The sequence below is a fragment of the Amblyomma americanum genome, chromosome 11 (genome assembly GCF_052857255.1).
Source record: "Amblyomma americanum isolate KBUSLIRL-KWMA chromosome 11, ASM5285725v1, whole genome shotgun sequence".
NCBI classification, from domain to species: Eukaryota; Metazoa; Arthropoda; class Arachnida; order Ixodida; family Ixodidae; genus Amblyomma; species Amblyomma americanum.
The window spans coordinates 98,112,491-98,128,767 of NC_135507.1; the positions used below are offsets into that span (position 1 = coordinate 98,112,491).

General features: G+C 46.0%; 1 protein-coding gene across 1 annotated transcript in view; it reads left to right on the forward strand.

The window, feature by feature from the left end:
- LOC144110040 (glutamate receptor ionotropic, NMDA 2C-like) overlaps window positions 1-16,277 on the forward strand; it is a 236,686-nt gene that overhangs the window by 198,308 nt on the left and 22,101 nt on the right. Inside the window, exons 8-9 of the mRNA XM_077642844.1 lie at window positions 1,207-1,581; window positions 6,398-6,604. Of these exons, the coding sequence (XP_077498970.1) occupies window positions 1,207-1,581; window positions 6,398-6,604 (582 nt within the window). The remainder of the gene's footprint in view (window positions 1-1,206; window positions 1,582-6,397; window positions 6,605-16,277) is intronic.

A 16,277-nucleotide genomic window follows, 5' to 3' on the forward strand; every position in this document is an offset into this window, starting at 1 on the left:
GCAACACCGCCTGCATTTTCGCTCAAGCCAGCACACTCGCACAAACATTTTAATGCAGCTTGAGGATACGCAGCAGCGCCACACCAGGCTAGTGTGGTTTCCGGATCATCCACCGGGCAGTCATATTGGATTTTCAGTGGCGTTTTTTATAGCCCGTGAAAGTTACGAGAACAGTTACAGCAATCAGAGACTGCCACAACGCTTCGGCCTGCCGCTTGCCGGAGTATTTCTTTTCTCAGCAATGTGTACGCATGGCGTCTAGACCGAATCATGCCTCTCAGGAGGATGACGAGAGCAAGAAAGCGCGGACATAACCAGGTCGATGACAAAACGTAGCCGAGACAGGTTGCGCAGTGAATTATTGCAGTATCGACGTGTAACAAATTTTCGGGGTGTCGTGCTCGAGTAGACGCTCCTGTGAATCTTATCTTCCGTCTGTAACCTTCGATATTTCAGACTTCACCATACGCCATTTGCACATCCTTCGCAAAATCCAGACAAGCGTCCTCCTTATTCTTTGCCGTCTCTAGCCCTAGCGACATCATCATTATGCAGCTCTAACGTTTGTGTCGAGTTTCCTTATTCCGCAATTGCATTTACTTCCACCCTAATTGTAACACTGTCTCTTCTCCACTTCCGTCGCCCATTCAATCCTCCAGTTTTTTCCCACACCCCTGTCCATCCTCGTGGCGTTCCTGGCCGCTGTGATCCAGCCATAGCGGCCAACTATCATTAATTCGACAAGCGACGTACAGAGTCGATCACACTTGTCTAGAGTGCTTTAGAGGTGCCATCCGGGAGAAATAAAACGCAATTCTAACGCAGGTATCGATTTTCACATACAATGGTTGCGCTGGAGGGCAGCAGAGCAGACACGTGAACCGCACAGGCACCAGCGCCTTACCACTAGCAAAGCAGCTGCGAAAATATTTCACTTCATTTGCTCCGCAGCGCACCGCTCGAGCGCTCTAGACAAGTGTGATCGACTCTGTACTTGTTCTCCGCTTAATATTGCGCTAACAAGCCACCAGTCTCTCTTTTCCCTCTGGGGGCAGGTTTACGGGGAGAGGGGGGGGATTGAGAATTTTTACATTAAAAAAGTATGCTGATCCATGTCATTTTCATTGAAGAACCTCCCAACGGCTCCTTTCCAAGGTGGATCATAAATCGGCCTCTGTTCTCCCTTTTCCTTCCTGGTGGGCGCAGCTCCTGAGTCAGCGCACGGGCACCGCCCGCGGCACGGCCGCCGAGGGCTACGTGTTCGCCGAGAACAAGCGTCTGTGGGAGCACATCCAGCGGTTCGGCGTCGCCACGCTGGAGGAGGGGCTCGAGTCCCTGCGCACGGGCGCCCTGGACGTGCTCATCGGCGACACGGCTGTGCTTAACTACTACCGCGCCAACGAGCCCAGCTGCCGGCTGCGGCTGCTGGGCGACTCCATCTTCGACGACGCGTACGCTGTGGGCATGACCCGCGGTTTTCCTCTCGCCCAAGGGATCTCCGAGCTGGTGCTGCGCTACAACGCGCTCGGCTACCTCGACCAGCTGCACAGCAAGTGGTACGGCCGCGCACCCTGTCTACAGGTGGGCGGGAGGCACACCTCTTGTCCTCTTTCCTCCTGGTGCACTTTTTCTTTTTGCTGGCGGAACTCTACTCAACTCTACTAAAACGCGGAACAGTGCAAACACAGGACGAGGTAGAGTTGTAAGACACAGGCGCTGTGTCGTTCATCTGTTCCTCGTCCTGCGTTGGCGCTGTTCTCTGTTTTAGTATTGTTATACTCCAACTATCCCGCAGCAGCACCCTCACGATCTACTAAACTCTACTCCCGCCTCGCATATGGGAGGTGCGGGGTTCGATCCCCAGTGCCGCCGGGTACCCACCGGCGAAACAATGGGTGCAATCTTCCCCTGGACTGGTGCTCGGCTTGTTTAGGGTGAAATGCTTGGGAAATGGGTCTTTGACCCCACCTTGAGTAAAGGAAAATACCTTGCGCCATGACGCACTTTGGCCGCAGATGCCCTTGGGCCATAAAAATTCATCATCAAACTAAAATGTTTCCCTACGAGCCCATAGCAATTATTCCGTTACGGAATTCGTATGATGCGGAAAATATTTTAAAGTCTATTATGTATTCAGGAAGTTTTCTGTAGTGTTTGTATTTGCTTTCTGTGCAAGACGTCATGTGACAAATGCATATGTATTCGGACAGTTCCGGGTACGCCGTATATTCCCGATAGTCTCAAAATTTTTCGTATAATATCACAGCAAGTATAGCTCAGAAAAGATACGAAATTATTCAAACAGTCATAGGGAAACTGTCGCCAAAGTATTTTTCCTACTGACAGTTCAATGACAGTATCTGTAGCCATACGGCTGAAAAGCAAAACCAGGCTGTTTTTACGGCCCCGCCGCGGTGGGTTAGTGGTTAGGGCGCTCGACTACTGATCTGGAGTTCCCGGGTTCGAACCCGACCACGGCGGCTGCGTTTTTATGAAGGAAAAATGCCAAGGCGCCCGTGTGCTGTGCGTTGTCAGTGCACGTTAAAGATCCCCAGGTGGTCGAAATTATTCCGGAGCCCTCCACTACGGCACCTCTTCTTCCTTTCTTCTTTCACTCCCTCCCTTGTCCCTTCCCTTGCGGCGCGGTTCAGGTGTCCAACGATATATGAGACAGATACTGCGCCATTTCCTTCCCCCCCCCCCCAAAAAAAACAATTAACAAAATTTACGGGCATGAAGTTCGACTACGTAAGTTGGGCGAGTTGTTCCTTCTATGTCCTGTTCGTCGCGCTGCAGTCATAGAATTTTACAGAAAGTTAGCAGTTTAAGACAGATCAGGCCTGCTGCGAGGTAAAGCGAGGGATACACGCGGCCATATCGCTACACTATCAAGGTGGCTGCTAATGCGTTGGTAAATTACTCCCTCGATTGAATCCTACTTCACTTAGGCGTATTCGTTAGACATATCTGACTTACTTGTTGGCTGTGCTCTTTGAAGAAGGACAGCATCCGCGCTTCAGCAGTGCTCCTGAGCAGAAAAATGCTTACAAAAAAGGAACATCAGGTGAAGCCGGCTTGGGGAGCATGAAGAAAAAAAAGGGGTCGCCACCGTCTGGAAGACGTTGAAGTAACGAGAGTTAGCTATTTGGTTTACTAGACGAAGAAAGCGAATAAGAATGCGCCCGTTGTCCAGTTACACCCCATCAAGATATGTCCCAAATGGAACCTCCTTCGTTTGGGGGTCAAAGTGGGCCTATAATTCGGCTTGCGGCGCGATACGGTAACGCTCTAATTAGTAATTGCATGTATACGATGTTTACCTATTATTTAATTGTGGTTTTACTTCTATACCACAACCCATAGGGTTTTATTTGCCTACCAACTTTGGTACACACAACTGTCCCCGGATGGGTGCCCCCGTATATAAAGATGAGCGAATGCACACGCATATAGCGGTCCCGTAACTGGACAGTTTTGATGCTAGACTCACTATGGCACGGGTCGGCCCGGTGGCCTATGGGCCTATTAGCGCGCGGCGCCTTTTCTTTCTATCTTTCCTTTCCTCTCCTATCCTTTAACTTTCATACTTTCAGCACGCGACAGCGAGCGTGGCTCGGCTTGAGCCAGTATGCAGGCCTGTGCACTTTTCTTCCTTCCTTCCTTCATTTATTTCTTCCTAACAGCAGCAGTTTTCATCCCGTTGTAGGATATTTTTGGGGGGGTCAGGGGGAAGGGATGAGAGGGCACAACGAATTTTATTGGCCGCCATCTTGGATTCGAGGAACCGAAACTATTCCGCCATTTCGTCCTCCGGTGTCATTCTCACATAGTTCCACCCAATCCACCATATTGCACAGGGACAATTGCACCGAGATGTCATCATTGCCTGGTGGCTGTTTCTACAATACTATTGTAGGTGGCGCTACAAGTCTCCATGCGAGATATGCTGTTTCCTAGTTGCTGCCATAGATGGCGCTGTCATCTCATGGTGGTAGCTGACCCCACGAAATCTCGAAACATGATCAGTAAGAGACCCGCCGCGGTGGCTCAGTGGTTAGGGCGCTCGACTACTGATCCGGAGTTCCCGGGTTCGATCCCGACCGCGGCGGCTGCGTTTTTATGGAGGAAAAACGCTAAGGCGCCCGTGTGCTGTGCGATGTCAGTGCACGTTAAAGATCCCCAGGTGGTCGAAATTATTCCGGAGCCCTCCACTACGGCACCTATTTCTCTCTTTCTTCTTTCACTCCCTCCTTTATCCCTTCCCTTACGGCGCGGTTCAGGTGTCCAACGATATATGAGACAGATACTGCGCCATTTCCTTTCCACCAAAAACCAATTATTATTATTATCAGTAAGAGCTCACGCTCTTAAAAGAAACACACACTGTTGCACAGGTGCCTGCGCGATTTGAAATTCTAGCGCTTTCCCATTGAAGCGTCTGACATGTTTCGCACAATAATGATGTCGGCACTAATACATTGTTTCACGATTTGCGAACGCTAGCAAGTGCAGTGCTTTTTCACACTTCTAGTGGCCATTCCCTTCATTTAGCCGTTATGTGCTTGTTTGTCTGAAGCCTGCTTCTAGCAGGTGGCTCACTATGACAGGAAGGTGGCAGGCTGCCCACCCGAGTTGTTGGCAATGCTACATGCGTCTGGTTCGATCGTTAATTGGAGACACACTGGGGGTACGTGGTTGTTTTTACAGGACAGGGAACCGTTCTCTCAAAGCATGCGCTGCAGCTCGACCTCTGGTGGTGCGTTCTTGCGTTGCTGAAAGCGAAACTCCGCGCACCACATCCTTAACTGAAACTCACGAACATTGCACATCCATCCCCACTCAGACTGAGTCACCACCGATCTTGGTGATGGTCTGGGGGAATGCCCCTGAACGCTGCGTAATGGCTGGTGGTCAGCGATGATAGCCACCTGCCTTCCAGTTATTTTTCCTACCAACGATTAAACAAAGCTGGTTGCTTTGAAGCGTGGTCACGTTTCCAGCACGAATGATGGCAGGATTTTACTAGGGTATTTGTTGACCCTCTTCGTAAAGAAAGCAGCTCGTATGCAAGCGCACCTAGCTGTACCCACGTAATGGAAGCTCGAACACATGCAAAAGCCCTACTTAAAAACATTCAATGCTGCACTTTGGCAAGCAAAACGCTGGCTGATACTGCTTTGCGATCCAATGAAGGGACACAACATCCGACGGTTCATTTAGGCGCATCAGCAGCTTAGCCACAGTAAGGTTGATGTTGTCACTATACAAGAGGAATGGAAGGTGACTTACTTTTGTGGAAAATGAGGTTCACATCTCAGCGCAGCGCTGCTAAAGGTAGAGCGGGGAAACTGCAAGCAGCAGCGTGAAGCTCCAACCAGTGCAGAACAAAGAGCACAGATCTAAAAACGTTCGCAGCGTTCACTTCCCCCGAGTAGCAAGCAACCGCTGGCGATTGCAACACGAAACGGCCAATTTTAGTACTAAATTCCTACACTGGAAAATAAGCAATGTAGCGACATTAAAACTACAAACTGCAACTGATACTTTCTTGTTAAACTATAGTGCTTACAGCTTGCATAAACTTTTATTTTCACCTGAAACGATTAGAAACACGTTTACGTGTAAGCTCAATCGCCACAGTGCGGAATGACACCAAAGTAGTCAGCCGCGGCATGCAGGATGCAAGAAAGAATGCGCACGAGCGGGCTAGGCAAAGGTGGCAACGGCAAGAATCGACAAAATGGCTGTAAACTGTGGCTGACTCATGATGACCAACCGCCTTTCTTTTGGCGGTTTTTGGCCAAAGATGTCTTTGCTCTATAAAAACCCATTATTGCCATGCTTGATATTATATTCACTGTCTGTCAGGATAAGCATTGATCAATTGATGTAAAGACAGCTCGGGGGGGGGGGGGGGGGGCGGATGGCATCTGACCAGCTGTGGCATATTATCGTCCTGACGATTCTGTGCTATATTGCATTATGCACATTGTCAATATAATATATGTATGGTTTAAACAATGTAGTGTTTAATCCCTGAAGTGCGACTTTGTGTGAGTACTGCGCGTGTGCAAAATATCGCCTGCGCTTAATTATTGACCAAAACTGCGTCGATAGTTTTCTAGCGTAATGGTATTGCATGAACTAAACTGGGCAACACTGTCGCTAATGTATGAGTGGTAGAGTATGGTCTCGACAATCCCGTGTGACAATGTGTTGGTACAGTAGGAGTGGATCAACATTGTTGAGGCGGTATTGCTTCACCCCTACAATATGGACGCATTGGCGCACAGACTTGGACGACATAGTCTCAATGATACTGCGCCACTCGCTTTGTAATAGGTTCGTGTTTCATACCAAGTGTAGCGGACCAAGTTGATTACTGCGGTGTTTGCAGGACGGCCTGCTGCAGCGGCTGGACAAGCCGCTTCCGCTGGGCGTCCGGGCGGTGGCCGGCCTGTTCCTGATGCTGCTGGTCGGACTGCTGGCCGGCTCGCTCGTTCTTATCATCGAGCACCTCGTCTTCCGCTACGCTCTGCCGGGCCTCAGGGCCCGCTCGCGAAACTGCTTCTGGAAGAGCCCCAACCTCATGTTTTTCAGCCAGGTGAGCTTTTGAAGACATTTTCGTTTGATGCGTAGATACTTAGCACTTGCATGGCAACTTTCTTTGATTTTGACATGATTTATGTATTTCCACAAACAAGCAGCTACAAGTTTGTGATGGAAAACAAGGGGGAAAAGCAGCAAACAAGGCAGCTTGACTGGCCCCAAGGTCCGTTTTTCAGTGGCAGCAGCAGGGTGAGAGAGAAACTTTAACGGAAAAGAAGAACGGAAGTCCAAAGGCTAAATTCATATAACAATTAAAGATACGCAGAAATGCATGAGAAAAAGGTAGAAAGGAAATGAAAAAAGTACAAGTACAACCGTATGGAGTCATGAGTGCAGAAACACTACATACGAATTTTTAGCGGAACAAGTACGCACATTGGTATTACATCTTGAAAGGTCGTTCTCTCGTCAGGAACACGGCTATTGCTCAGTAAGGTTTTCCACGCTTTTATCAAAGGTAGCAGTGCTGAAAGTCGCCCCTGCCTGCCTCTTCAAAGACTGTGAGCCGTTATAAGTTGTATTGTATTTTATTACCTTTCATTATCGACGATCGCGAGACAATGGTTTTATAACTCTAAGTTTTCTGGGGTCATATTAGATTCTTTAACTTAGTCATGGGTCCATAACTTTCTAAGCGCCAGCAGTTCACCGTTGTTAACAATTATTGCTCTCCTCTCTCCGACGTTACATCGAGCGTGCCGCAAGGAAGCGTCCTTGGTCCACTACTCTTCTTAATTTACGTTAATGACCTGCCAGTAAACATCTCATCTTGTATATGCATATCTGCTAACGGCTGGACTATTTATCGACCAATAAAAAGTACTAATGACCACCTTTCACTTCAAAGTGACCTCGATTGTATTAATGATTGGCGTAAAACGTGGCTAATAATTTTAAACAATTCTAAATGTAAGATAATTTCTTTTTGCCGAAATTCAACCGTCTCGCATTTTTCCTACCACATTAATAACTATACATTGGCTCAGACTATGCAGTGCAAGTATGTAGGTGTCCATCTTTCAGCAAACCTTTCTTGGGTTGAACATATAACCACCATTTTTGCTAATGCTTCCAGGTCTCTAGGGTCTCTTCGCCGTAACCTGAAGTGCACTACCCATCACGCGCGTAAACAAGCCTACATTACTTTTGTCAGACTGCAGCTAGAGTACGCACTTCATCAGAAATACTAATAGAGAAGTCGGAAGCGGTCCAAAATACGGCTTGCATCATTTCGCAAAATTACATTTCTCAGTCCAGTGCAGCCAAAAAAAAGATCGAACTTTCGCTCCATCGGTTGAAAGTTCGTCGCGACATTGCCCTTTTATCTCTCTTTCACAAGTACGCCCATGCCACCGATTCACCGCCAGCACATTACAACATCCCTGCGACCTATCACATAGATTACATAATAACTAAAGCTATGCCCGCATCTATGGCAGTACACATGCCTGCAACATCTCGTCACTCCCACGCGCCATGCGCCTTTTGAACGACCTTCAGGATCGCACTTTTCGCGAACGTCTACTCAAACACTTCGTTGATAACGCTTAGCTCGTCATTTATATGCTCATGATTCACATAACTTTGTTTTCAGCTACTTGAGACTATTGCCTCATTGGGTCTGTTCAAGTGCAACTATCCTCATGCATGCCTGATATACTTTCTTTTGCTTTTGTATAATTTTTGTGCATTTCCCTTTTTTTGTTCCATGATGCATAGTTGTCTTGTACCTCTATCACTTTTTGTGAATTGCATTATCTTATTATCTGAACTAACTTGTTTTTTGCCTGCTCTACTGCACTTCTACAGTGCTTTTGGTTTCTAACCTATTTTACACAAGCTTCTCTACCCCCCCCCCAATTACACAATGCCTCTCTGAGGCCTGTAAGGTATGTGTAAATAAATAAATAAATAAATGGGCTGCATATAATGGTAAAGCACATTCATGGTTTGTAATTTCTCTCTGAGGACCTAATATATATATATATATATATATATATATATATATATATATATATATATATATATTTATGAAGGGAGCCAACAGTCACCGAAACCAAGGTGCATAGGGGAACGTTAATTTTTTTTTTTAATGTGTTATGCTTATCAGTGGGATATTATAGTACTTAGATTAATAAAACGCTTAAAGAAAATTACTTATAAAGCAGCAGAAAAAACAACCATGCCGCCGGTGGGATCCGAACCCACGACCTCCGAATATCGCGTCCGGTGCTCTTACCAACTGAGCTACGGCGACGGCAGTCCAATCTGCTGCTCTCGTGGGTATTTATGTTTACTGGGTGTAAGCGAGCCTTGAGAGTGTTCACCAGCGCCACCCTCGACCATAGCGGCGGACGTAGCACGTCCTGTAATACCGCGAGCGTGACGTAGAACGTCATCTAACGGCGAGGGTGGAAACTGTGCGAGAGCCCTCTTATGCTACCTTTGGCATTAAGACTGCCAGAACCGAGACCCTCGTTAAGCTATCAGCAGACAAGTTAAAGGAAATGAGGGGCCCGTTTGACAAATTTATGAAGGGAGCCAACAGTCACCGAAACCAAGGTGCATAGGGGAACGTTAATTTTTTTTTTTAATGTGTTATGCTTATCAGTGGGATATTATAGTACTTAGATTAATAAAACGCTTAAAGAAAATTACTTATAAAGCAGCAGAAAAAACAACCATGCCGCCGGTGGGATCCGAACCCACGACCTCCGAATATCGCGTCCGGTGCTCTTACCAACTGAGCTACGGCGACGGCAGTCCAATCTGCTGCTCTCGTGGGTATTTATGTTTACTGGGTGTAAGCGAGCCTTGAGAGTGTTCACCAGCGCCACCCTCGACCATAGCGGCGGACGTAGCACGTCCTGTAATACCGCGAGCGTGACGTAGAACGTCATCTAACGGCGAGGGTGGAAACTGTGCGAGAGCCCTCTTATGCTACCTTTGGCATTAAGACTGCCAGAACCGAGACCCTCGTTAAGCTATCAGCAGACAAGTTAAAGGAAATGAGGGGCCCGTTTGACAAATTTATGAAGGGAGCCAACAGTCACCGAAACCAAGGTGCATAGGGGAACGTTAATTTTTTTTTTTTTTTTTTAATGTGTTATGCTTATCAGTGGGATATTATAGTACTTAGATTAATAAAACGCTTAAAGAAAATTACTTATAAAGCAGCAGAAAAAACAACCATGCCGCCGGTGGGATCCGAACCCACGACCTCCGAATATCGCGTCCGGTGCTCTTACCAACTGAGCTACGGCGACGGCAGTCCAATCTGCTGCTCTCGTGGGTATTTATGTTTACTGGGTGTAAGCGAGCCTTGAGAGTGTGAGCCTCGAGGGTGGCGCTGGTGAACACTCTCAAGGCTCGCTTACACCCAGTAAACATAAATACCCACGAGAGCAGCAGATTGGACTGCCGTCGCCGTAGCTCAGTTGGTAAGAGCACCGGACGCGATATTCGGAGGTCGTGGGTTCGGATCCCACCGGCGGCATGGTTGTTTTTTCTGCTGCTTTATAAGTAATTTTCTTTAAGCGTTTTATTAATCTAAGTACTATAATATCCCACTGATAAGCATAACACATTAAAAAAAAAAATTAACGTTCCCCTATGCACCTTGGTTTCGGTGACTGTTGGCTCCCTTCATAAATTTGTCAAACGGGCCCCTCATTTCCTTTAACTTGTCTGCTGATAGCTTAACGAGGGTCTCGGTTCTGGCAGTCTTAATGCCAAAGGTAGCATAAGAGGGCTCTCGCACAGTTTCCACCCTCGCCGTTAGATGACGTTCTACGTCACGCTCGCGGTATTACAGGACGTGCTACGTCCGCCGCTATGGTCGAGGGTGGCGCTGGTGAACACTCTCAAGGCTCGCTTACACCCAGTAAACATAAATACCCACGAGAGCAGCAGATTGGACTGCCGTCGCCGTAGCTCAGTTGGTAAGAGCACCGGACGCGATATTCGGAGGTCGTGGGTTCGGATCCCACCGGCGGCATGGTTGTTTTTTCTGCTGCTTTATAAGTAATTTTCTTTAAGCGTTTTATTAATCTAAGTACTATAATATCCCACTGATAAGCATAACACATTAAAAAAAAAAATTAACGTTCCCCTATGCACCTTGGTTTCGGTGACTGTTGGCTCCCTTCATAAATTTGTCAAACGGGCCCCTCATTTCCTTTAACTTGTCTGCTGATAGCTTAACGAGGGTCTCGGTTCTGGCAGTCTTAATGCCAAAGGTAGCATAAGAGGGCTCTCGCACAGTTTCCACCCTCGCCGTTAGATGACGTTCTACGTCACGCTCGCGGTATTACAGGACGTGCTACGTCCGCCGCTATGGTCGAGGGTGGCGCTGGTGAACACTCTCAAGGCTCGCTTACACCCAGTAAACATAAATACCCACGAGAGCAGCAGATTGGACTGCCGTCGCCGTAGCTCAGTTGGTAAGAGCACCGGACGCGATATTCGGAGGTCGTGGGTTCGGATCCCACCGGCGGCATGGTTGTTTTTTCTGCTGCTTTATAAGTAATTTTCTTTAAGCGTTTTATTAATCTAAGTACTATAATATCCCACTGATAAGCATAACACAAAAAAAAAAAAATTAACGTTCCCCTATGCACCTTGGTTTCGGTGACTGTTGGCTCCCTTCATAAATTTGTCAAACGGGCCCCTCATTTCCTTTAACTTGTCTGCTGATAGCTTAACGAGGGTCTCGGTTCTGGCAGTCTTAATGCCAAAGGTAGCATAAGAGGGCTCTCGCACAGTTTCCACCCTCGCCGTTAGATGACGTTCTACGTCACGCTCGCGGTATTACAGGACGTGCTACGTCCGCCGCTATGGTCGAGGGTGGCGCTGGTGAACACTCTCAAGGCTCGCTTACACCCAGTAAACATAAATACCCACGAGAGCAGCAGATTGGACTGCCGTCGCCGTAGCTCAGTTGGTAAGAGCACCGGACGCGATATTCGGAGGTCGTGGGTTCGGATCCCACCGGCGGCATGGTTGTTTTTTCTGCTGCTTTATAAGTAATTTTCTTTAAGCGTTTTATTAATCTAAGTACTATAATATCCCACTGATAAGCATAACACATTAAAAAAAAATTAACGTTCCCCTATGCACCTTGGTTTCGGTGACTGTTGGCTCCCTTCATAAATTTGTCAAACGGGCCCCTCATTTCCTTTAACTTGTCTGCTGATATATATATATATATATATATATATATATATATATATATATATATATATATATATATGTATATATGTATACAAGTGTGGCGCTAAGTTATATAGTATGCATTTCTGTCGTTTAACACTCAAATGTTCTTTCCATGCGTAACAATGACATGTCAAACGACACTACTAGAAGAAGAAGGAGCTGCGTACCGGTTTTTGATCTTAGAACAGCCTCTACAACCGTAGATGTTTGCGATTATTAAACTATGCGCCATAGCAGTAGTACAAGACTTTATTTGGACACAACACTTTGGCGCCTAAGATGTCGATGCCCTGCTGCACAACACCTTCAGCTCCAAGCCAGTCCAGCCATGTCCCGACAGTATGGGAGGAGGTGGGAAAGGAACGCGATTGCACAGCAACCCGGTAGGAGAGTAAACAGTTGGATACGTTAACATTAATGATAAGAGTACGAGCCAATTAGAAGCAGGACGGAGTAAGCTAAACTTCACAATGCTGAACCTAAAGTTGCATACTCTTTTTTGAAGTGAAAAGCTTCACTACGCTATATAAACCAGTCGTCGCCTAGGCCGGAGAATGACTTTGAACGACCTTCTGTTCCAGCCACGTTAGCCGTGTATGACCATATGTGGTACAGTTATGATGTCGAACCCTTGACCTCTTACCTTGACCCATAACCTTTAGTTGACCTTTGTCCTCTGACCTTGAGTTGACCTCTTACATTTGACATTGAGTGACCTTTGCGTTGACCTTTGACCGTAAGAAAACCCGATCGGGCGATGTGAAGCCGCGTATTGACATCCGATGGGGGTGTCGTAAGACCATGTGAAACCACGTGATAGCCACGTGGTCCTGTGAGCATATATAGAACGGCTGTCGCGAGCGTGTAGTGGAGCTGCCATGGACGAGCCTCAAATGCTTAGCAAGCATGGTCGCTTTTGGCTGAATTCCAGGGTTAACCAAGTTAAGCCGTGGCCAATTTCTTGTGGTGGTTTATCTGCACAAGTCGGGCTCAACTTAGCCCAATAATCTGACATGCTGGTAACTTATGCAAAAGTAGAAAAGGCGCCAACGTGCTTTGCCTAAATGTGTAAATGTGGCAACAAGCTGAAATCCGGCATGTTTGTTTTCCTTAGTGCATCCAAATATTTATGTCCTGATAATTATCTTCTCATTCCTTGACACAAAAAGGTGTTTTAATGTGATTTCATATTAAAGAGGAACCCGAAGTTACATGACTTAATCGCTTTGAGTTTACTGATTTAATTTATAGCCTTAATCGTTGGAGGATAGTGAAAGAGAATGAATTCATAAAAATTTAGAATATATGAAAAATGGACAAATATGATAGTATGAACACAAAACTAGAAATTTATAGCCCCCGCACTTACGACACAAATTGATCCTGGTGCTCGGCTGGTGAACCGAAGGACGCGAGTTTGATCCCGGCCGCGACGGTCGCATTTCGGTGGAGGTGAAATGCTAGAGGCTCATGTATTGCGCATTAAAGAAGCATAGGTTGTCGAAAAATATCTTATACGGCGTCCCCATAGCCTCAGTCGCTTTCCGGCATTAAACACCATCAGAAACAAACAGAACAAAATTCAATAAATCAGAAGGCAACTGTTGCCTCATACTCTGCTTCAGAAGATTTGCAAACATCAACTTCCTAAAAGCCACTTAGTATCAATGTCATCGTATGTTCTTCACGTGTTGATCCCAAACACATCGTTAAATTGAACAGCTCAATTTAACAGCAAAAATATAGACATTAGGAATGATTATTGCAGTAAAAAGCACACAAACCGCTCTGCAAACAAATGCACAAGGTCACCATCAGTGGCGCAGCCAGAAATATTTTTCAGGGGGTGTTATATATGCAACCGATAAAAAAAGGAAAAGAGCCAGCACCCAAACAATATTTTAGTCGTTTTTCGGCTTTAAAAATGCTACATAGTTAGCTGTTTCGTTCGCTGTAAAATCTACTTTAAAATTCCAGTGCTCACAGGACTCCGAGGACTTGATTCGTAAAAAACATTTATGTTCTAAGAAAAAAACTCATGCCTAAAATCGCGGCTGCATACAACATTTTCACGTAATTTACAACACATAAGTTTCTGCTCGGTAACAAAGTCAGTAAATGCAAACGAATGGCATTTTTCAAAACTTCTACCCCATGCATGTGAACCTGCGCCTGGACGCAGAGGCGCTTAAAAAAAGCATTTTTATTTTCGCGATAGTGTACGATCATTTGAGGACAATGCAACGAATGAAAAAGTAGGCTGACGTGAAAAGATATGCTTAAGTCGGTGAACTGTGCCTACAGTTAAAAGGAGCCCCATAGGTCGTGCGATGGCGAAGAAGAGTGACTCTTTTCTGAATTAACTTCCGCTTTTTATTACAGAGTCGCGACAATACTTTAATCTTTTCGAGAATAATGAATAGAGAACGCAAATGTACCAAAACATTCCTGAATAATTACTGAGTATAAAAATAAGGGCCACTATTTGAAATACAACGCGGAACTGTCGGGCGAGGAAAAAGAGCGCTACTGAGATATGGTCGTGGCAATACATGAAACTTCTGTGAGCTTCTCCACAAGCTGAAATGCACAAAAAGTAAGGAAGGGGTCTCGCTGTTCGCAATCAGGCTGCACATTCAGCTGATGCCGCCAGGGCTCGATGGAAAGACGTGAAAGGACAGTTTCTTAGCTGAAAACGATATCCCGCTGACTGTTAAGAAGTGCACACGCCAGCAACGCTCTTGCGACGTTTTTGCTCTGAGATAAGGCTTGAGCCTTCGGAGTGTTCAAAATGAGTGTTCTGCTTCGGAGGTGCTGACGGGCAATGGGGCCAGCCAGAACCTGCAGCAAATGGCGAATGTTTGTATACAAAGCCTGTGGGCAAAGGGAATCAATCCGCCTGTACCGCGGAGGGAAGCTAAATATTATTGTTGTTCATCTATTTTTTGTTTCCAGGCAAGAACTTCGCCGGGCAGCTCATTAACTAAATGAGCCCCTGTAGAGTGCGTAAATTTTTTCCAAGTCTAGATCTTGGGTAAATAGCATGGGCGCATAAAATAGGGGGAGGGCGGGGGATTGCAACGCTCACAAAATTTCGGGGGATGTTCAGACAGCGAAACAAACCCCCACCCCACCTGTCTACGCCCCTGGTCACCACGAAAAAGTGCAGACAATGACTGGCAAAAATAAGAGAATAATTTGCTCCTGTGACATCTGCGGGAACATAGTTCCAACTGTATGATGCGCGTGGCATGAATAAATAACAGTAGTACTAGTGTGGCTAGCAACTTATGCGAACTGTGTGCTGGAATCAAAACATGAGAAACGATGCAATGACGCTGCAAACTGTAACAGAAGCTTGGTTTGGGCTAGTTGGTTCAAAGACCTTGTATACTTAGCGCTAGGCAGACGGAGAAGGCACAGAATACACAGGACAGGCACTAACTTGAAACTTTAATTCAGGAAGGCTTAACAACAGGGATTATATTCGACCCCTCCACGATGACCAGAATATACAGTTGCGCATTAGATGAAAAGCAAACTCAATATGTACTACAGTTTATATACAGAACACTCACTGGTGGTAAAGATTAAACAAGTAAAAAATGGAGAGAAAGGAAAGGGGAAAGGCCAGTGGAGAAGGTGACAATAGAGCGTTTCTCCTTTCTCTGCTCTTCATTTTTTACTTGTTTAACTTTTCCCGGCAGCGAGTGTTCTGTATAGAAACTAAGTCTTGAGTATGTTTTTCATCTAATACGCATGTGTATAGTCTGGTTGTCGTTGAGTGGTTGCCATATAATCCCTACTGTTAAGCCTTCCTGAAATAAAGTTGCAAGTTGGCACCTGTCCTGTGTATTATGTGCCATCTTCGTCTGTCTAGCGCTGTGTATACAAGAGCTGCGAAAAGGTTTTGTCAAAGGTCCATAATATGAAAGTTACGAAACAGCCAGAAGCGAAACAATGTTCTTGTTAGTTTTTGAATCTTTTTTGGGTTAAAGTGGCTGCATTTGCGGCGTGATGTAGCAGTGGCGTAGATAATAACTAAACAAACCAGTTGAGCTAGTTGCTGCCTCTGAGTCGGCCCGAACATTGCTTCTTGAATGCTACACGAGAAAGAAAAGGATGAAGGAAAAAAATCAGAGTGGTAGTGAATTGCTTGCTGACGTGCACCATGTTTTCACCACTCACCTGCTGATAAGTGGGTGCTTCTTTCTTCCTTAGTGATGCTTGCTATGCTTGGCGTTGTAGCTTTTAAATGTTGCTGCTCAAAAATTGTTCCGAAGGATTTTAATAGCTAACAGTCGTTCTTTCTTGCTAACAAGTTAAAGAGATCAGCAAGTCAGCTTTTTCTTTAAAGAGTATTGCAAAAAGGTTCGTTGTTTTGCTAGTCGGTACATGTTGAGCAAGTTAAAGCACTGCATTGATGGCCTAGTGTTTTTAGCTTCCGCCTAGCA